At 38.5% G+C, this 21,922-nt stretch overlaps 1 protein-coding gene across 4 annotated transcripts in view; it reads left to right on the top strand.

Annotated features, from left to right (window-relative positions):
- Nucleotides 1-21,922, top strand: part of atg5 (ATG5 autophagy related 5 homolog (S. cerevisiae)) — a 164,552-nt gene that overhangs the window by 96,284 nt on the left and 46,346 nt on the right. For all 4 annotated transcript variants that reach the window (XM_073055842.1, XM_073055844.1, XM_073055843.1 and 1 more), the window contains one exon: nucleotides 16,062-16,156. In XM_073055842.1, coding sequence (XP_072911943.1) covers nucleotides 16,062-16,156 — 95 coding nt within the window. The remainder of the gene's footprint in view (nucleotides 1-16,061; nucleotides 16,157-21,922) is intronic.

Raw genomic sequence — 21,922 nt, 5'->3', positions numbered from 1 at the left:
TAGTCAAACGTTTGTCTTAGTGTATATTTTATCTTTCTATCCATATAAAACACCAAGAAACGTATGTATTCCAGTAATTAAACCACTGCGTTGCTTAGAAATAACTGTAGCTTTCATCGGGGCAGGGCCTTTCACATGCTCCATTATTCTCACATTATCCGTTATCCTTTAAAATTGTTCCAATCGTTGATGGACTGTAGCCTAACGCTTTTCCAATGACTGATGGCATCTCACCTCTTTCCAAACGCTTTATTATTTCCACTTTATTTTCAATCGTGATCGCTTCCCGTCAATGGAACAGAAACACTGCGTGCGGCGGGTCCTGACCTCTGCCAGCTCCCGAGGTTCGCTGGGTCATAAGGACCACCGCACTGAATTCCCCAGGTCCTAAACTCCACCGCACTGAGACAGGTTAAATGGGACAAGTGGGGGCTGTGCTGGGTTTGGGTATTTGATCCTCCACAATATTCCGCGTGAGAATTTAAACTGGAGGTGGCTGTTTTTTTACGAGGTCGAGTTGCGAGCTCGACATCAACCCGGCACGGATGGTACGGGAGTCAATGGATCGACATCAACCCAGCATGGGAGCGGTCTGTCATTAAATCCAACTCGGGGACCTCCGTTCTTGAGCCCAGCGTTGATCTCACTGCACCACCTGCTGACTGGAACGGTTTGGGGGGGGGGGGGGGGGTGGTTCAGGGTGAATCTTTGAATCTTACTAAGAAAGATTTAAGCCAAATACAAAGTTAAACACTCAACACAGTATCAACGGCAACGACTTAAAATAGTGGACAGTATTGCGATCTGACTTAAAATGGTGGATGCCGTTCTCCTTCCTCGGTTTCGTAAGTATGAGTTGTCCGTGAGTCGGACATCCGTAACTCGGGGACTACCTGTACTAAAGTATCCCCGATAGTTTACACCTTGTGAGTAAAGTATACAATAAGCATAGCATAAAACATCGGAGCAGAATTTGGCAGTTCGTCCCTTTGAATCTTTTCCGCCATTTGATCATAGCAGCTTTTGTTTTTGTTGGCAATGAATGATTCAGCTTGTAGATTAAGTACTGAATGAGGATTCAGGAATGCTGATCTTCAGTGGCAAAGAATAATCCAGCCAGACAGTTAGAGGCCAGGTGCATCACAGTCCTAACTCAGTGTTGTTTGTGGTACAGAGGTTTTGTGAAGTCGTATAATAAATCACTCAATGGAATACATGTGTTGTCTAATCATGCAATGTGGTCAATGGTGGTCGCTGGAATATTGTAAGTGAGTGGCTTGCGAATAGTAATATTATTTAACATTGATTTGAGCTGGTTACACAGTATTGTCGATTTGTGCTGATGTGGTGTGCATGTTATTTCTCATTTATCAGGCCAAGTTTGGGAGTTGATGAGGTCTTGCTTTGAGGGACATGCCTGCCTTTTCACCTGAGGAGTTGGGTATGGAACTAGATAGTGATTCAGCCGGTAGGGTAGCTCTAGTTCTGACTTTATGATGGTGGTTTAATATTTCATGATAAAATCTTTTTGGTGGGGTTTAAGAGGACAGGCAGATGGTCAGAGGTGACATCTACTCTTTCAATCTGAGGATGACATCTAGATTCATGGGATGAGTGTTTATATGTGATCCTTGGTTAAGTGTTAGACTGTATACTGTAATTGAGGTTGGCCATTCTGGAAGCCATTTTCAGTCAAAATGAATGGCTCTTGAAAATTAACATCTCATCAAACTGGACAAGAAGGTAACGATTTGATCAAGTATGTTACTATTTTATGAAAGGAATTTAATTTCAGTATTTGAATAATTTTTATTAAACTATGCTAAGGATAGCATGCTTGTAAGGGAATGATCACTATGAACTTACCATTAACAAAGCTTTGTCACTTACAGTTTGTCTCTTGATCTGTTCCAATTGTTGGTGATTGAACCCTATGTTTGAGAAATATTGTATCATGTGTATTCATTTGTCTCTTCTCTGCTAAATTTGTGTCAGAGCCAAGATAAATCTTGGAAACGAGAATGTAGAAGCATTATAATCTGGTAAGATCTTAACAAAAAAAATTAAGGATCTTTTCAGAGTAATTTGTCTATGATGTGGCAGTAAATCAATTAAAATACTCTAAGTTTTAACTAAGTTTCAAATGTGACTTTTGATACTGTAAAATCTGGCTGTACACTATATCCCAAACTTTTTAATGCCATGGAACCTTACCATTAACCAAGTGGTCCATGGACCCTAAGTTGGCCCTGCTGTAGAATGTGTTTTTAATCATAAAATTGATGGTACATTGCGAGCCATAAAGAACATCATCTTTTTAACAGACTTTGACTACACTGGCATTTTATAGAATGTCGCCGATTTTTAAAATATAATACTGAATTTATATTGAATATTTTCTATATACTTTTGTTAAGTTTTCTGATTATGCTGGCAACAAGGCTAGATTTTAGTGTTATAGTTTATGCTCAGTTTTATTGAAAACACTCATTTTCAGCTGCATGGCAAATTTGCATTTTGGCATTAACTTTGTTAATGAAATTAACTTAAATCAAATGTTGAGTAATTTAGTTCGTGCAGATACTTGGTACATCTGCAACTTTGACACATGCTGATATTGAATAGCCTGTTAACTACTTTAGAAATTTTGCACATTTCTGTGGAGTTTTAAAGAGTGGTTTGTAATTACAAAACTGTGACAGTTTCTCATTTGCATATCATGTTATTGTGAAACAGTAATTGCAGTTCTGAATAAGCCTCAGGTTGGGGTATGATGCTGATGTTCACCATGCCTGGTGCATTAAACTATCTTAGCATTTGTCATTAATGCACAAAGCATTAAAATTCAGACATATCTGAGTCTGAAAGGATAAAAGAATTAAGGATAATGAAAAATTTGTCTATTTTTGCCACCATTTTTTCAAACTTTTTAATCTTATTGATTAATAAAAGTGAAAATGTTTATGTATATGTTTTCCTGAGTAAACAAATTTCATGTGAGAGGCACCCTGAGGATCATGAGACAGTGAAATCATTGAAGTAAGATGAAGGGGTCATAATGAAAAGGAAAAACATGGATACCTAGAGTAGGCTAGATACTCCACAGTCTTGAACATTTGGCTGCAGGAATTGAGGAAAGAAACTACAAAACTTAATTTAGGAATTTAATGAACATTCTTCCATTAACATCCTAAACTTCTGCTGTCAACTTGCCAAACAATAAAATTGAGGTAAAGCTTACAGAACCTCAGCATTGACAAAACCCAAATGCTTGTCCTCTGTCAAAAATAAATTCTCTTTTTTGCTTCTATCCTTTGAGTCATGCTTAAGCTTGATCGAATAAAGCAAAATGCTAGCTGAGTTTTAGATGCCACTTCCAGTCCAATAGACCTGCATACTTCCAGTTCCACAACAACGACCTTTGCTGTGAAGTTTTCAATCATAAACCATGCCATCTTTAGACTTGGTGTTTCATGTATGCTCCAGGTGGCTTCCTGCTCTCAACTGAATGTGAAATCATCTTGGCCAGAATTCCACTGGCCACTTTCCCATTTTGTTTGCCCAGTTTTAGACCGTAGAACCATGATGTATGAGCAAATTAGGATATTTGGCTCATGGAGACCTCTGCCATTCTACCATGGCTGATTTATTATCTCTCACAACCCCATTCTTCTGCCTTTTCTCCGTAACTTTGATGCCCTTACTAATCGAGAGCGCATCAATCTTCGTTTTAAATATTCCTGATGACTTGGCCATCATATCCATCTGTGGCATTGAATTACACAGATTCACGACCCTCTGGCTAAAGAATCCCTCCTCATCTCTCTTCTAAAGGGACACCCTTCTATTCTGATCCTGTGCCATCTGATACTAGGCTCTCTCATTATAGGAAACATCCTCCCCACGCCGACTCTTTCCAGGCCTTCCAATATTCGATAGGTTTCAATAAGGTCATCCTTCATTTCTCTAAACTCCAGGTACAGGCCCAGAGCCACCAACTTGCTACCAACTCAATATGCAAGTTGGCCTTTGTGAAATCCTACACAAGGATTCCCAAATCCCTATGCACCAATACTCCCTATTTAGAAAATAGTCGTCATCTCTATTCCTTCTACCAAAATTCATGATCTTACTGCAATTTTCTATGCTAGATTCCATTTGCCACTTCTTTGCCCATTCGTCTAACTGACAAACTTTGCTGTCTAATATCGTGATAAGAATATGAATAGCAGGAGGAGGAGGTAGATTGACCTATCAAGCCTTTCCTGCTATTTATTGAGATCATGGCTGATCTTCTATTTCAATGCATTTTCTAGCACTATTCTCATAATCTTTGTCTTTTAATATACAAAAATGTATGACTATGTGATTGACCATAGCCTCCACAGGCTCTCGGCCTGAAATGTCAACTGTTTACTCGTTTTCTGTAGATACTGCCTGACGTGCTGAGTTCCTTCAGCATTTTGTGTCTTTTCCTGCGAGTGAAGAAATGTTTTGTTGTTCCAGTCCTGTATTCTGAAATCATAATCCCCTGGATTTGGACTCCTTGGCCAAGGAAAACATCTGCCCTGCAAAATGCCTGAATAAACTTTTACAAATTTTGTGTGTTTTGATGTGATCTCCTCTCATTTTACTAGAGAAAAGTGATAGGGGGTCTCATTAAAACAAACAAAACTTTGTCTTTCATCTGCCATTTGAAGCCTCTTTACATCTACCTCCATAATCACAATCTTAATAAGTTTAGTATTGCTATGATGTAAACTCTAAAGAATACCAAGCAATATACACAAAATGTAGGAGGACCTCAGCAGGCCATGCAGCATTGATTCCAGAGAATCTAGTACCAATTCACTATTTGATCTTGTGATAAAGCAGTTATCCCTGCAACCAGTGAAATGAAACTTCACTGCATTTCCTTAAAGACAAGTCCAATAATTTTGGGGGGATTTTGGAGGCCAAAACTGCACATAATACTCCACCAAACCCAGTAACAATTGGAAACAAACTCCTTTCTACATTCAAATCCTTTTTGTAATAAAGGTTAATATACAATTTTATCTTTTAATCTCTTGCTGCACTTGCATGTTGTCGTTCAACGACTTTGGGATATTGAGGGGTACCTCAATACCCCCTTGTGCAATTGGATCCTGGATTTCCTCTCTTGTAAACCCCAGTCTGTTTAGATTGCCAAAAACATCTCCACACAGGGATATGTACTTCGTCCCCTGCTCTACTCGCTTTACACCTTTGGCTGTTTGGCTAAATACAGCTCCAACACCATATACAAGTTTGCTGGTGACAACACTGTTGTGGGTTTTACCAAAAATGTTGATGAATCAACATAAAGGGGGGAGATTGAAAACTTGGCTGAGTGGTGTAATAACAGCATCCTCTCACTCAATGTTAACTAGACTGAGGAACTGATAGATTTCCTGAGATGGAAACCAGAGGTCCGTGAGCCAGTAATCATTGGTGTATCAGAAGTGGAGAGGGTCAGTAACTTTAAATTCCCGTGTGTCACTATATTTATATGATGGGTCCTGGACAGGTCCTCTGAGATATTTGTGAAGAAAGCACAACAGCACCTCTACTTCCTCAGGAATCTGCAAAGATTTAGCATGTCATTAAAAACCTTGGTGGACCTCTGCAGATGTCTGGTGGAAAGTGTGCTGACTGGCTGTGGTACGGCCTGGTATGGGAACACTGATACCTTTAAGCAGAAAATCCTACAAAAGGTAATGAATTCGGCCCAGTACATCACAGGTAAAACCTTCCCAACCATTGAGCACATCTACATGAAACATTGCCATAGAAAAGCAGCATCCATCATCAAAGATCCGCACCATCCAGACTTTTTTTTCTCACTGCTGCCATCAGGTTCAAGAACAGTTACCACCCCTCAACCACCAGGTTCCTGAACAAAAGGAGATAACTACACTCATCTATTATATATTATTTATTTTTATTCTACTTCGAAACACGTGCTCACAACTTGTAGTTCCAATCTAAAGTGTGCATCCTTATTTTCCTAAATCCACCTTGCAGGTTTGTAATTGTGTACAATATTGATTTAACTTGGTGTGTGTGTGGGGGTGGGGGGAGGGAGTGTGGTCTGGGTGAGTGACGAGTGTGATAACCAATAGAAATATCTCCCCTTGTACAAGATCTTCAATCCATGGTACATCCCCTTGTCAAGCAACCAGGAAGCAACAACCATATAGAACTTCGAATGTCACATGACCCCAGCTGACTACTTAGTGACATATCATTTTTGGCTATGTTACTAATTGTTACTAACTGTTGATGTCAACTTTCCATTTTCACTACTTCTTCCTCCCAACCATTGAGCACATCTACATGAAACATTGCCCTAAGAAAGCAGCATCCATTATCAAAGATCCTCACCATCCAGGCCATGCTCTCTTCTTGCTTCCCCCTTCAGGTAGAAGCCTCAGGACGTACACCACCAGATTCGAGAATGGTTACTACCCCTCAACCATCAGGCTCTTGAACTAAAGGGGGCAACTAAACATTTAAGGACTCTTATATCTTGTTATTTCTTGTATATGTTGTTGGAACTTGTTATTTATTGCTATTTATTTATATCTGCATTGCACAATTTGTTGTCCATTGATCCCGTTTACAGTGACAGTTCTATAGATTTGCTAAGTATACCCGCAGAAAAAGAATCTCAGGGTTGTATGTGGTGACATGTATGTACTCTGATAATACATTTTACTTTGAACTTTGTCTCACTGTTTAACAAATACTCTTGATAAAATAGAGTAGATGAACTTGCATTTCTTCTGCATTATACTTCATCTGCCTTGTTCTTACATACTGACTTAGCTTATCGAGAACTCTTTGAAGCCTCATTTCATCCTTCCCCATAACCCTAATTTTAAATAGTAGATGTATATGACTAGCAAATTTGGAAACATTATGATCCCACTAGGATCAAAGAATAAAGAATGCTAATGTTTTGTTATATTGTAAAAAAAAATTGAGTTTGGTCTGTGAGTAAGTATCTCACGATAACTGATAAAGAAATTGTATCTTACAATCTTTGCCTCGTCTTCCTACTATGTATATTTTCTCATTAACTGCACTCACTTTAAAGTAGTATTTTGTGTAAGTTATATCAACCAGGACTTTGTCTAATACAGCTGTTTGCATTGTGTTATTCATGAAATCATTGTGTTTCAGATTGGTGATATAGGCATGGTGATTCGTGACTACAGTAACCATAGGCAGCTGTTTTTGCAAGATGCAAAGCTATTTGTAATAGGAATAAAGCCTACCTTGTTTTTAAATTGTGTTTTTGGTATTAAAGGTTCCTGGTTAGATTATAGACATGTGATGCATTTGAAACACTTGCATGCAAAAACCATGCATAATTTTTGTTGAAATGTTAGAATTAAGAAAAGAACATCTCATTACTTCAATTTCCTAATGTTACTTGGATATAATTGGTCTATAACAGTTTACAAAGCACGTCTGGGCAGTGACTTCTTTGTGTAACTGGGTACAAATTGAAAAGTTTGATTTCTTTACACTTTTCTTTGGTTTTGATTTAAGTAATGAGGCTTTTGGAAATGTTAACAGCTCACAGCATGACTTACCTTCCCCTTGATTTTTCAGTAGCACCTCTTCCTCCAGAGAGTTTCAGCACAATAAAAGCAGAGTGTATTGATGTAATATGTTGCCAAATATGAAATTCATACAAACCATTTGAGTCATAGTTCATGCTTAGGCTGGCAATTTTCTGCTTGTCTTTTTATTTGCTCCTGGATGGTAAGTGTTTTTGAACCTCAATTCCTGCAACCTTATATCATCCATTGTTGAACATCATTTTAATTGTAAAAATACTCCAACCAAGTAGCATCAGTGGTGATAGAAACTCAATTTAAGTATAGTTGCTGACCTTCCATTATAATTTTCTGGTTAGCAACAGGCCTGTATTACTCTATCACTACTGATGCAAGTAATTCAACAGAAAAAAATACTTTTTACCTCTTCTGTTTTGGCTTTCATTATTTGCCTTATGTGTTTTTGCAGACCTTCATTGTCTCAAACTTGTTTTGCCCCTTTGATCTGGTCTTCCATATGGTAGTCTTAATGAAGGTGGAAGTGAATAGAGAAATCTTTGTCGTCATGTCGGCCGTGACTACATTGATGAATTTACTCTCGAGCAGTCTGAATCCACTTTTGTCACTTTGTGTTGTCCAGTTTAACAGTCAGTGTGGTACAGACCTAAACTCATTGACCCTGTGCTTGTCTTTTTGTGGCTTTATAATTCCTATCAAATTTAAGGCCTTGCTCCCCGGCCATCTCAAGAGGTTGATCCCAAAGCCCCATCCGATGCTCTACTGAATGCAAATGCCCCTTTCTTTTAAATATTTGCTTATTTTCCAAACCAACTCAAAAAGATTTTTTTTAAACTTAAAACATAAGTGGTGTGCTTCTGGCCCTCAGCTAAGGACATGCAGAGCCTTTGGTCCCCCTGAGTTGAATACTGCAAGCAGAGTCATGAAGGCCAGATGAACTGAATTTGAAGAGGGTTTCCTGGCAGTCTTCAGTGGAGCCATCAGCCAGATAAGGTCAATATTCTGCATACATCCACTTGGACTTCACAGTCCAACTTGGGATATACCATCTAGCAAAAATTAGTAGAATCTAGAGGATTAAGCAGCTTTTAAAAACTAACTTAAGGCAACTAAAAAAAAAGCAAAATGGAGAAAGAGAAAAAGATTAAATATGAAGGAAAGCTAGCCAATAGTATAAAATAGGACACCAAAAGCTTTTTCTCAGATATAGAAAGGATAAAAGAGGCAAGAGTGGATGGCAAACTACTGGAAAATGGCGCACGAGAGGTAGTAATAGAGTACAAAGAGCTGGTGGACAAACTCATAAGTATTTTTCTTCAGTCTTTACTGTGGAAGACACCAGCAATATGCCAGGAATTCGAGAGTGTCAGGGGGCAGAAGTGAGTGTAGTCACTATTACTAAGAAGATGCTTGGGAAGCAGAAAAGGTCAGAAGGGAGGTAAGTCAACTGGACTGGATGAACTAAACCCCAGGTTCTGAAAGAGGTAACAGAAGAGCATTAGTAGTGATCTTGTAAGAATCCCTAGATTCTGGAATGGTGCCGGAGGACTGGAAAATTACAAATGTCACTCCACTCTTTAAGAAGAGTGGGAGGGAGGTAAAAGTCAGGAAATCATAGACCAAGTTGTCTGACTTCATTGGTTGGTAAGATGTTGGAATCCATGAAAAACAATGCGGTTTGAGGATACTTGAAGGCTCATGATAAATTAGACCTAAATCAGCATGGTTTTCTTGAGGAGAAATCTTGCCTGGCAAATCTGTTGGAATTTTTTGAGGAAATAACCGGTATGATAGACAAAGAAGAGTTAGTGGATTATCAGAAGGCCTTTGGTAAGGTTCTGCACATGAAGCTGCTCAACAGGAGCCCATTGTATTTCAGGAAAGATACCAGCATGGACAGAGGATTGGCTGACAGGTAGAAGGCAGAGTCAGAACAAAGGGAGCTTTTCCTGTTTGGCTATTTGTGACTGTTGGTGTTCCACAGGTACTGGTGTTGGGTCTGCTACTTTCAAGTTATATGTTAATCATTTGTATGATAGAATTGATGGCTTCTCCACAAAGGTAGGTGAAAGGGGCAGATAGTGTCGAGGAACCAGGGAGTCTGCAGAAGGACTTCGATAGGTTAGGAGGGCAAAGAAATGAGATATACTTCATAGGGACATGTATGGTCGCGCACTTTGGTAGAAGGAATTAAAATGTAGACTATTTTTCTAAAAGGGGAGCAAATTCAGAAATTGGAGATGTGGATGGGCTTGTGCAAGATTCCGTAAAGTTATCTTGTCAGACTGAGTCTGAAATAAGGAAGGCAGATGCAATGCTAGCATTCGTTTCGAGAGGGCTAGAATATAAAAGCAAGAATGTAACGCTGAGGCTTTATAAGGCATTGGTCAGACCACATTTGGAGTATGTGAGTAGTTTTGGGCTCCATATCTAAAGGAGAATGTGCTGGCATTGGAGAGTTTCCAGAGGAGGTTTACAAGAATGATATTGGGAATGAAAGGGTTAACACGAGGAATGCTTGGCTTTGGTCCTGTACTCACTGGAGTTGTGAAGTATAAACGGAGATCTCACTGAAACCTGCCAAATATTGAAAGGCCTGAATGGAATGGGCATGTAGATTCTGGGAGAGTCTAGGACCCTTTCAAAAACTGCCCTTTCAAACAGAGATACGGAATTTATTTAGCTACAGGCGGTGAATCTGTGAATTTCATTGCTGCAGACCACTGTGGAGGCGAAGTTATTAGGTATATTGAAAGTGGAGGTTGATAGGTTCTTGATTAGTAAGGATGTCAAAGTTTACATGGAGAAAGCAGAAGACTGCAGCTGAGTGGGGAAATAAATCAACTATGATAGAATGGTGGAGCAAATTCAGTAGGCTGAATGGCCTTTTTCTGTTCTGTTTTACGGCCTTGTATTGGAGCAGTTTGGTGAATTATTAAAGAGAGCACTTGCATCCACGTGGCATATTTCATGGCCTTGGTCATCTGCAAAGTGTTTTCGATCTTATGACTAGTTTTGAAATATGTCACTATTTCAATGAGACAAAGTAGTGGTCAGTGTGGGTGCAAAAGTATTGAAACATCCAACGCAGCAGTAACCACATAGGTTTGAAGTTAATCTCATCTTCTAAATAATGCCATGACGTTTTCGTTGTCCCTCTGAGAGTAGAGAATGGGCTTCAGTTTCATGTTCTATCACTTGGCTTGATTGACAATCCAGTCCACTCCCACTACTCCCTGAAGAACTCCGGAGTCAGCTTTTGCACTTGATTCAGTGCACTAGCCTAAATGTTGTAGACTCCTAGAGAATCACAGTACAAGTACACTATAGCTCAGTCTTCAACAACTTTGTAACTGGGTACTGAAGTGTTGTAAATGTATGAAATTTAGAGCACAGCATGGAAATGAGCTCTTTGTCCCACCATGACCATGCTAACCTTTTAGCATGTGTTCACTAATCCTCTTGGCCCACATTGGGTCCCTATCCTTCTATGTTTTACCTGTTTAGATATGTCTAAATGCACCATAAAGTAGTAATTCTATGTGATCCTACCACCTCCTCTGGCAGCCCACTCCAGATCTCAACCAATCTGGTTTTTAAAAAATCCCTCAGATCTCCATTAAAACTCCTTACTCTCACTTTAAAGCTATGTATGCCCTCTTATTTTTTTTAAATAAATTCATGAATTTGTAGTTATACAGGCAGCCCCCGGGTTACATACAAGTTCTGTTCCTGAGTCCGTCTTCAAGTCGGATTTGTACGTAAGTCAGAACAAGTACATCCGGTATTTCAGTATTTAGCGTCAGTTAGTCAAATATTTGTCTTAGTATATAGTATGTATTTTACCTTTCTCTGCATATAAAACACTTAAGAAATGCATGTATTCCAATAATTAAACCACTGCAATGCTTAGTACTAATTGTAGCTTTCGTCGGGGCAGGGCCTTTCACATGCTCCATTATTCTAATTTTATCCTTTAAAATTGTTCCGATCGTTGACTGACTGTAGCCTAACGCTTTTCCAATGACTTATGGTGTTTCACCTTTTTCCAAACGCTTTATTATTTCCACTTTATTTTCAATTGCGATCGCTTCCCGTCAATGGAACAGAAACACTGCAGGTGGCAGGTCCCAAGCTCCGCCGGCTCCCAAAGTCCGCTGGGTCCTAATGACCACCGCACTGCGACAGGCTAGATGGGACAAGTGGGGGCTGTGCTGGGTTTGGGTATTTGATCCTCCACGATATTCCACGTGGGAATTTAAACTGGAGGTGGCAATGTTTTTTTTCACGAGGTCGAGTTGCGAGCTCGACATCGACCCGGCACGGGAGCGGTCTGTCATTGGATCGAACTCGGAAACCTCCGTTCTCCAGCCCAGCATTGATCTCACTGCGCCACCAACCGACCAGAATGGGGGTGAGGGGCGGGTGTCAGGGTGAATCTTACGAAGAAGAATTTAAGCCAAATACAAAGTTAAACACTCAACACAGCGTCAACAGCAACCACTTAAAATGGCGGACCGCGTCGTGATCCGACTTAAAATGGCGGACCACATTGCGATCCGACTTAAAATGGCGGACGGCGTTCTCCTTCCTCGGTTTGTAAGTACGAGTCGTCCGTAAGTTGGACGTTCATAACTCGGGGACTACCTGTACTGCATATAAACAGGCCATTTAACCCAACTTATCCATACCAACCAAGATGCTATCTAAGCTAATTACCTTTGCCTGCATTTGGAGCACATCCTCAACCTACTCATGTCTAAATGTTCTTTGAAACATTGTAATTGTACCTTCCTCTGGCAGTTCAGTCTATATAATCACCACCCTCTGTGTGCAGAAAAACTTGGTTCCATCTGTCTTTTCCCTTTCACTTCAAATCTGTGCCATCTAGTTTTAGACGCCCCTGCCCTGGAAAAAAGACTTTGACTATCTCCCCTATCAATACCGCTCATTATTTAAAAAGGAACAGACCCGGCCGCCCGTGATCTATGCGGAGCACAATGCCAAATTAAACCAATCCCTTCTGTGTACACACCATCCATATTACTCCTTTACTTGCATATTTATCTGCCTATCTACAAGCCTCGTGAAAGCCACTTCCACTATCATCCTTGGCAGCCAACCTACCAGTGTTAAAACAGCTTGCCCTGCATCCCCCTTCCCCTTTGAAGTCACTATTAAGCTTTGATACCTGCTCATGTTCATTTGTTGCAGGAAAATTCACTAGCTGGGTAGGGGGTGGATGGGGATATTCATTGGGGCAATTTTGAATTTCCTCCACATTAAAGTAAATAGCAATAGGTCAGCCACACTACCCATATGTCCATTTTTGTGAATTCAAATTAAAATGCAGTCTGCATAAATCCAACTTTTTGTGTCTTTGATTCCTACATAGTTGTGTGAAAGTGAGTTTGTGAAGTTTTTAATCTTGAGTGAAAATTGTAATCCTCGTGTACAAACGCTCAGTGAAGGTAAAAAAAATATTGCAATATTATTTTGCTGCTCTGTAACATTTAGCTCTGGGGTACATGCAAATTGTGTGGTATTTTATTGATTGCAGTGTGGAGGAGGTGTGTAACATAACAGTATATGGACAATTAATATTTGCAATGGAAATACGGTGGATTCTAGTTAATTGGGCTGCCAGTTAATCAGGGCAGCTACTTATGTGGGACAATTCTGAACAAAATCTAATAGAGGAAATGGCTGGGATTCATTATGGTGCTTAATTGGGGCAGGATACTGTTGCTGGACAGCTTCTAACTAACGTCAGACACATGCACTTGTGTAGCCGTTAGACACTACACCCTGCTTAGAGCGAACAGTTTTTAAATAGTGTCAGTTGTGAGTGCTTGTGTTCAAAAGGCAGTATTTTTATATAAAAAACAGGAAGACAATTCAGAATTGTTTTGCTCACCATGTTTTCAAACATTCAGGCTTGGAGATGCCAGAAAAGGCTGGGAATTAGAAATTGCCAAGAATTAGAAGGTTCTTTGAATGGAACATCTTGAATGTTACAATTTTAAAAAATGAAGATTTAGAGGATGCAGCCATTGATAACACTGTATGAAGGCAGTTCATTATCTGCACTTGGTGTCTGTGCTAATTTTGTTCATTTAGTCAATCAAAAGAACGCGAACACTGAATTTCTCTTACTATTAGAAACTAAACCACAGTTCTGTAGTAGTATTGGGTGTTCTAATTTGTTCTATATTTCATTTAAATGCATAATTGGTTACTCAATTAAATGATAGTTTGTCTTTTTTTAAATACTGTTAACTATTTGCATGAAACTTCAGCTAATTGAGCCAAAACTGTACCTATTTTTGTGGCATTTTAGGCAAACATTTTGCTTTGAATTTAAGGGACCATAGTCTACTATGTATTTTCTTACAAACTGGTCATTCTTTATTTGAATGTAAATAATTCTTTTGCCACTAGAACTTGATTTGCTTTCTGATACATAAAATGAAAATAATGAAATTTATTTGTAGCATAGCAGAGAACCAAGTTAAAATGTATCTGTCAGTCATGTAAACTTACACAAATTAAACAGAAAAAAACTTTCTAAATTATGAAAGGGAGAATGTTAGCATTCTTCCTGAAAATTAGTTCCTGAGCTATACCAATCTGACTTGGGAATTGACACTCAGTAGCCACTTTATTAGGCAGAGATTCTCTTCTGCACACCACTGTTGTAATGGTGGTTATGAGTTACTGTCGCCTTATTGTCAGCTTGAACCTGTCTGCCCATTCTCCTCTCACCCATGTCATTATTCACATAGAATTGGTGCTCAGTAGATTTTTTTGTTGTTTGCACCATTCTGTGTAAACTTAAGAAACTGTTTTGCGTGAAAATCTCAGGATATCAGCAATTTCATCGTCTGGCACCAACAATTATTCCACAGTCAAAGTCGCTTAGGTCATATTTCTTCTCCATTCTAGTGTTTGGTCAACTATCTCTGCATGCTTTTATACGAAAGGTACTGCCACGTGACTGGCTGATCAGATATTTGCATTATTGAACAGGTGTACCTGATGATGTGGTCCTGAGTACATATGCCTAGAAATTAAATTGAAAATCTGTTTTTAACCTTCTATCTTCCGGATGCTTTGTTCATTTTGGAGAATTAAAGGGAAACCTGGAAGACATTGTTCTGGGACTGGCCATAATTGGTAATCCTGGTCAGTTGTTACCAGCATTTGTGATCATATCCAGCTGTATCCTTCTTGACGAATTAGAATTTCAAATCTATTTTCATTCCTAAAACAGACTCTTTTCTTTCTTTGCTGTTTAATGACTTTTGATCAAATAATTCAACATTAACTTGTAATTTGGTGCATCAGGAATTTTAACTTGTGAGTGACCTTGTGTTGAAAATGGTTTAGGTTGTCTAATTTTTTGTGGAAAATATCTAGGTAAATTACTCACAAGCCAAATGAAGTTTGGGTGCAAGTGATCAAACATTTAAAGAATATCAGAATTAAGAAATAATTTGGAATATTTTAACCTCTAAAGTAATTGCAAAGCAGAACATTACAGAAAGAGGCTGTTGACAGTACTGTAGATAGGTTCAAGGGGGAAGTTGATGAGTTTCTGTACAGAGAAAAGATTAATAGGAAGATGAATTTGATACATACTTAAAAAAAAGTTTGTCATTAAAATTTAGACAATTTTAGTATAGAATTGTCTATCCTTGAAGTACACATGAGACCTTGGCAGGATAGTATAGCAATTAGCGTAATGCTGTTACTACACCAGTAACCAGGGTCAGATTCTGCCAGTGTCTATAAGGATTTCGTGTGTGTTCTTCCCATGACTGAGTTTCTTCTCGATGCTTCGGTTTCTTTCCACATTTCACTGATGTGTGGTTTAGTAGGTTAATTGATCACGCGTGTGTAATTTGGTGGCACTTTCTTGTTGGGACAAAAGGGCCTGTTCTGTGCTTATCTCTACATTAAAAACAATAAAAATTGTACCATTGTCAAGAAATCAGGGCCCGCTTCAGTTCAAATGATACTAAGTTTACAAACAATTTCTAAGTGAACAGATATTAATCTTATGTTCTTTAAAATCCCAAGGAATTTTTGTATACACAAGAGAGCAGATGGGATCACCTTGGTTTTTACTTGTTATTCGGAGTAGAGCTCGTTGATCATAACCTTTTATGCCACAATTTAGTTCGACTTCAGTTTCTCTTATTCAGGTCTCTAAAATAGAATGCAAACTTATAATTTTTTGCTTGGAATCAAATAAATTTCACCAACTGCTAAGTTATTCCAGCAAATAAGGAGATATCTTTTCAAGGGATGAGGAAACATTACTTTGTGAGTGCCTGCCTTGCCACTGTAGCAATAATAAATAGCTTTGTGTAAATTTGATCAGATGAAGCTTGTTTTCATTGTAATCCCTGTTGTAAAACAAATAATGAAATCGGATTTTTCTTCACATAGATAAATTTGACCAGTTTTGGGCCATCAATCGAAAACTTATGGAATATCCTGCAGAGGAAGGAGGATTCCGCTATGTTCCTTTTCGGATATATCAGGTGATAATCTTCTTCACGTGTAATTAAATTTTTTGTTGTTCCTATGGTTTGAAATAGCATTGCTTTGACCTTTGGGTACTTAAATGTGGTTCTGAAAATTGTCTTGTTTTAAAATGCTAAACCAATAGTGAGAAAAGAGGTACTGTTCTTTTCACCTCAAAAGTAGATTATTTTTAACTGGCCTTTAAGATGCAATTTTCATCTGGTGAATGTCATTGCTTCGATAACTTTTTCCCATCTGGTTTAACAATTCAAACCCATTGCATCGGTGCAATCTCAAGTATGTTTTGGGATGAATGGAATCCTATGTTTAATGAGATGACAAGGGTTTTTAGCTGCTGGTTATACCCTCTTCAGTCTGTGAATTCAGTCATGTTGAACATCAGGAAGTAAAACTACTGTAATTAAGAGTATGCTGGGCCACCAAATTGACAAATTTTCAGCTTTAGTGATGAAAGAAAGGCTTGCAGGTGTTTTGCATATGCTCTATAGTTGCGTCCAAATAGCTCAGTTATTCTTTTCATGATTGTAAATTGCTCATCTTCTAATTCAGATTTTTGGCTCGGCATTCACAGTACTCACAAAATAGTGCCATAGTTTGAAAGACTTAAAAACTGCTGCACAACATTGTGTTATTTCTTCACTATGTGTGTACTGTTTTAGTATGTGCAAAGAAAGGAGTGGATGTCGTGTATGATAAGATGTTATTTTGAACCTGTATTTTCATGAGAAATTTGGATTGAATCATTTGGAGGTATCTGAGGTAGGATTTGGTAATCGGTTTTATTCTCTTGTATGCATTAGATAAAATAAAGCCCTCAAGATCGCGGCTTCAGTTGGAAGTGTTTAGCAGTAAAGTGATGTTTCATTATTCTGTAGAGTAATTATTCTCCAGTAAAACTCCAGTAATTGTGTGTGTTGCTCCAATAATCTGGTATCCAGTTGTTTGTGTAGGATTCGTGTATCTATTTTCTGTTCGTATTGTATTTTGAGTTACAGTATTTTTTTGTCACGTGGGTAGGGGTGTAGTAGAAATTAATATGTATAGTCATGTATTCATTCTTCGTGTCATTAGTTTAGTTAGAGATAGAGCCTGAGCAGCATTTGTGTGTATCTTGTTGATTGCTAACTTTGCTTATTTCACTTAAATTGTTAATGTCGTTAATTTCACTATCGCTACGCTAGTTTCGCTAATATCGCTAGTGTTGATGGCTCGTCTTTCCAGATTTTGTAATAAAGGATTGAATGTGCTTTTTTTTAACTTGGAACTCAGTTATTTGGAAGTGCGTCACACAGCGTCGAGTCCCTCACTCGGTCTCTCCGTGCTTTTGGTTTGTTCTTCAAGTGACCACTTCAGTTTGGAGATCCTGATTAATCTGCATCTAGATCAATCATTAGTCCTGGGTGTATGGCTGGGTTGAGGTTGGAAACACTGGAGCATGGATGTGATTTCAGGTGGAGCTGTGGTCCAGAATGCTTGCATGTTTCAGCTCACTTTGACAACTGAAACTAGCTGGATTCTATATCATGCCCTCTCTAAAGTCACTGGTTTAACTGAGAAATTTAGAGTGGAAAATCTGTACAACCAAAGTCTTCAGGGTCCTGAATTATTGGAATTTTACTGATTACAGTCTTGAATCATTGCTTTCTGCTAACATCACTGATATAAAATATGTACAGTTTTTACTGGAGTATGTTAAAATGAGTTGGTGATTATAGCAATATACTATCACTGGGCTATCATATTGAATCAAGTGGGAGTTTGAGGATAAGCTTTTTTTCCTCCAAAGTAAATGTTTTACTAAAACGGTTAGCACAGCACTGTTACAGCCTGAGAGCTCAATTCCAGCGCAGTCCTTAAGAAGTTTGTACGTTCTCTCCCTGAGCATGTGGGTTTCTTCTGTGTTCTCCAGTTTCCCCCCACAGTCCAAAGAATACTGGGTTAGTAGGTTAATTGGTCACTGTAAGTTGTCCTGTATTTAGGCTAAGGTTAGTTGGGTTGCTGGGGGGTGCGGCTTGTTGGGCCAGAAGGGTCTGTTCTGCATTGTATGTTTACATTTTAAAAAAGTAATATACAGGGCCAACTACGAGCAGACCTGTCTTTAACACTAACTGCTGATGGTATAGGTGTTTCCCCTGATGACCAGCATTTGACTAGGTATTAGCATTAGCCAAAGACAATAAGCATTAACTGTCTTGTAATTGAACAAAATCAAATTAAGTACAGTGAATTCCGGTTAATTGGGACACATCGGACCAGTACATTTTGGCCCAATTAAACAGCTGCAGTTAGCCTGTTTCATGTAAGTAATTAAAAATGTATTTTTTTAAAAAGACAAACTACCTTTTAACTGAGTAATAATTAGTGTATTTAAATGAAATACAGAACAAATTAGAAGACTACAAATACCTTTATAGGACTGTAAAACTGTACAAGTTCCAAATAGTTGTCAAAGGAGGAATTCTTTCAGTGTAGCAGCCATGCTCTTTTGATTGACTGTAAATGAACAAGATCAGCTCAGACACCTGGTGCAGATAATGGACGTCCTTCAAACAGTATTATTGGCAATTGCGTCCTCCAAATCTTTGTTTTCATTGTAACATTAAAGATGATTGTCGATACCTTCAAATTCCTCGTAATTCCTAACTTGCTGAGCTAGCGAAATCATTTCATTTTTACTTCCAGCCATTTCTGGCATTTCCAAGCTTGAAGGCTTGAAACCGTGGTGAGCGAAGCACTTCCAATTTGTCTTGCTGCTTATTTTTTGTCAACTATCAGTGACAGAAATCACTTTTTTTTAACACAAACATGCAACTGATGCTATCTAAAAACTGTTCTTTCTAATTACAGTGTAGTGTCTAATGGCCACAGAAGTACACACAACTGATGCTAGTTAGAAACTGTTCAGCAGTAATCTCTCCCAATTAAGTGTCATAGTACTGTATCTCAAATAAATGGAGGTAATCCCAGCTATTTTCTCAATTAGTTTTTTTTCTTTGAATTGTCCCAAATAAGCAACTGCCTCAATTAACTGATGGCCCAATTAATACAGTTCCTAGCTAAACTTAGCTTATTGTTCCCTGCTGTATATATACTGTATACACTTAGTATTATTTTAAAATAATTTTAAGCAGGGTTTCCTCAGTTAATGGTAAGGTTCCATTGCATAAAAAAGGTTAGGAACCCTAAAGAAAACTTGTGTTTAAACCTGGTCCCTTAATATCACCTCCCTGAACAAGAAGGCACAGCATTGGAGACATTTATCAGAAGTGCTGTGTACTTGTAGTATAGTGATGATACTTGTAGTATCATCAGGGGTCCCACCCATCCATCCAGCATCCTCTTTGACTTCCTACCATCAGGCAAGAGACTCCAATGCACAGAAGCAAGAAAAGTCAGGATGAGAAACAGTTTCCTCCCCTAGGCCATCAGGCTTCTGAACCCCCTGCCACATTGTATTCAAAACGTCACTCTTTAATCTGTTCCAGTACAATTTTTAATGTTAATGCACTTAAGTTTTTTGTGGATTTTTCTGTAAATTTTATCCTTGCCTTCATAAGTTATTGTGTGTTATGTTTACTACAGTGTTTTACACCCTGGTTCGGAGAAACGTCTCATTTCTATATACATTATTTGACTATATGCATGGATATTGTTAAATGACAGTATACTTGACTTGAAAATGTTCTTATTAATAAATGTTCTTATTATTAGTATTACATAATAGTATTCTGATACTTGTATATTCTGGGCCAGAGGAACTGGAGAGGGAATGTAAAGTTTGAAAGTGGTGTCCCATAGGGATCTGGTTAAGGAATGCTGTTATTAATTCTATGCATAGACTCAGAATCTGGTGATATTGCACAAGTTTTAAGTTACTGAGCAATTGGGTTTAGTTCATAATGTGTAGGACTGCATCAAAATAGAAGAACAAATCAGACGTGGGGTTGATGTAAATGGCAAATTAACAAAAAAAATCAGCTAGTTTTGATAGTACTGACAATGCAAAATTATTAAAAGTTTTAAAAATCTATATGGTTATTAATGCCCTTCAAGGGGAAGAAATCTCATTACATGTGATTCCAGATACATCCCTTGTGATTGGCTCCTAAACACCCTCTTAACTAGCTTAGTAAGCCAATCAGTTGTACCAATATTATGTTTAATTAGAGAAAGAATAAAACTGGACAGACCACTCAGGTGTCATCCAAGCTCCCAGCCAGGTTCCGCACATCTCTCCACAACAGTGGAAGTGTGTAGGTCTTGTGGAAACAATCTGCCTTCATGTCAAGGACATGCTCTGTCACATGCATGTGTGAGACAAACTGCTAAATAAGATTGTCTCAGAAGTCTTGGGCTACGTTGTACTATTTTATATGACTGTGTTTACTGCTGTCTCTTATGTGCTATATGTGCATTGTACTATTTTTGACTGTTGGTATTGTGTTTTGCACCTTGACTTCGGAGGAACACTGTTACGTTTGGCTGTATTCATGTATGGCCGAATGATAAACTTGAATTTGTATCTGCCAAGGGAAGAAAAAACCGAAACTTACAGTTTTAGCATCCAACAGCAGTTTTTATGAACGGTACATGTGGGTTGTACCTCGCCCACTTCCACTGAAGAAGTGTGCTGGCTGACATATAACATGTTTTGGGATGACTTGGGCTTCAAAGTGAGTGGGCCCACAGGCTCTTGAGGTGCAGCGCTAGATGTTCATCTTGGAAGAGAAGTGATGTGCTGTCCTACAGGAGAAAAAAATCTCATCCTCCTTTGTTTCACTTCTGAAATAAGTGATGCTACCTAGACTTCATTTCACCCATTCATTCTTGCTGCAGATTACAAAGAGTGCTGGTCATGAAATCCATGACTAAGCATGTTATTTCTCCTGTACTGTGTCTGATAAAGTGGTGGAGTACAGTGTTTAATCTTCTTAAGTCCATAGAGTTTTCCCAAATTCACTGCTTGTTGAACCTTGATAGACTATTGATGAACAAAAATGGCTCTTAATATTTACCAAAACTCTGTGCAAAAACAAGTGAACAGAAATAAGACATTTAGCTAACAAACCAAGTGGTGGGAAATGAAATTAGTGTTTTTAATTTTATTTAGAGATACAGCACAGTAATAGGCCCTTTCAACCCAATAAGCCCGTGCTGCTCGATTACCCCCATGTGACCAATTTATCTACTAACCCAGATGTCTTTGCAACGTGGGAGGAAACTGGAGCATCTGGAGGAAATCCAGGGCCTTTTCAGATTGCAGTAGAGACCATGTTACTTTGGGCCTGGAGTCACTACTACAAATACTTTCTGAAATTGTTTAAATAACTGATTTTTGCATTCCTCAATTGCCACTGTGGGTTTTTATATTTTTGTCTGGGTCATTAATCCAGGCCTCCCTAAGTAGCCTAGTAATTAAGCTCAGGGTTATTAAATATGTGAAGCACTCTGTAGCAAAGTATCTTCTGCAATTTCCAGTTGTTTTAAACTTTAGCCCACCCCATGCTTGTATAGAATGAGTAGCTATTATGATTTGGAGGGAAAAGCAATTTTGTATCACAAGAATCTGATGTGTTTTAACCATATCGCTTCAATCTTTCTGTCCACTTATTCAGTTCTTTGTGTGTTTTAATGTCTGTTTTGATATGAAATAAACCTTAGTGAAGTGTGTTTTTTTTCCCCCTGCTAACTAGTAGGTCTTAAATAGTTAATAGGAATGGTACTGAAGAGTCTGATCCTGAGTAAAAACTTTGTGGCTGACA

The sequence above is a fragment of the Hemitrygon akajei genome, chromosome 9 (assembly GCF_048418815.1).
Source record: "Hemitrygon akajei chromosome 9, sHemAka1.3, whole genome shotgun sequence".
Taxonomy (NCBI): domain Eukaryota; kingdom Metazoa; phylum Chordata; class Chondrichthyes; order Myliobatiformes; family Dasyatidae; genus Hemitrygon; species Hemitrygon akajei.
This window is presented reverse-complemented; position numbering and strand designations above follow the sequence as displayed.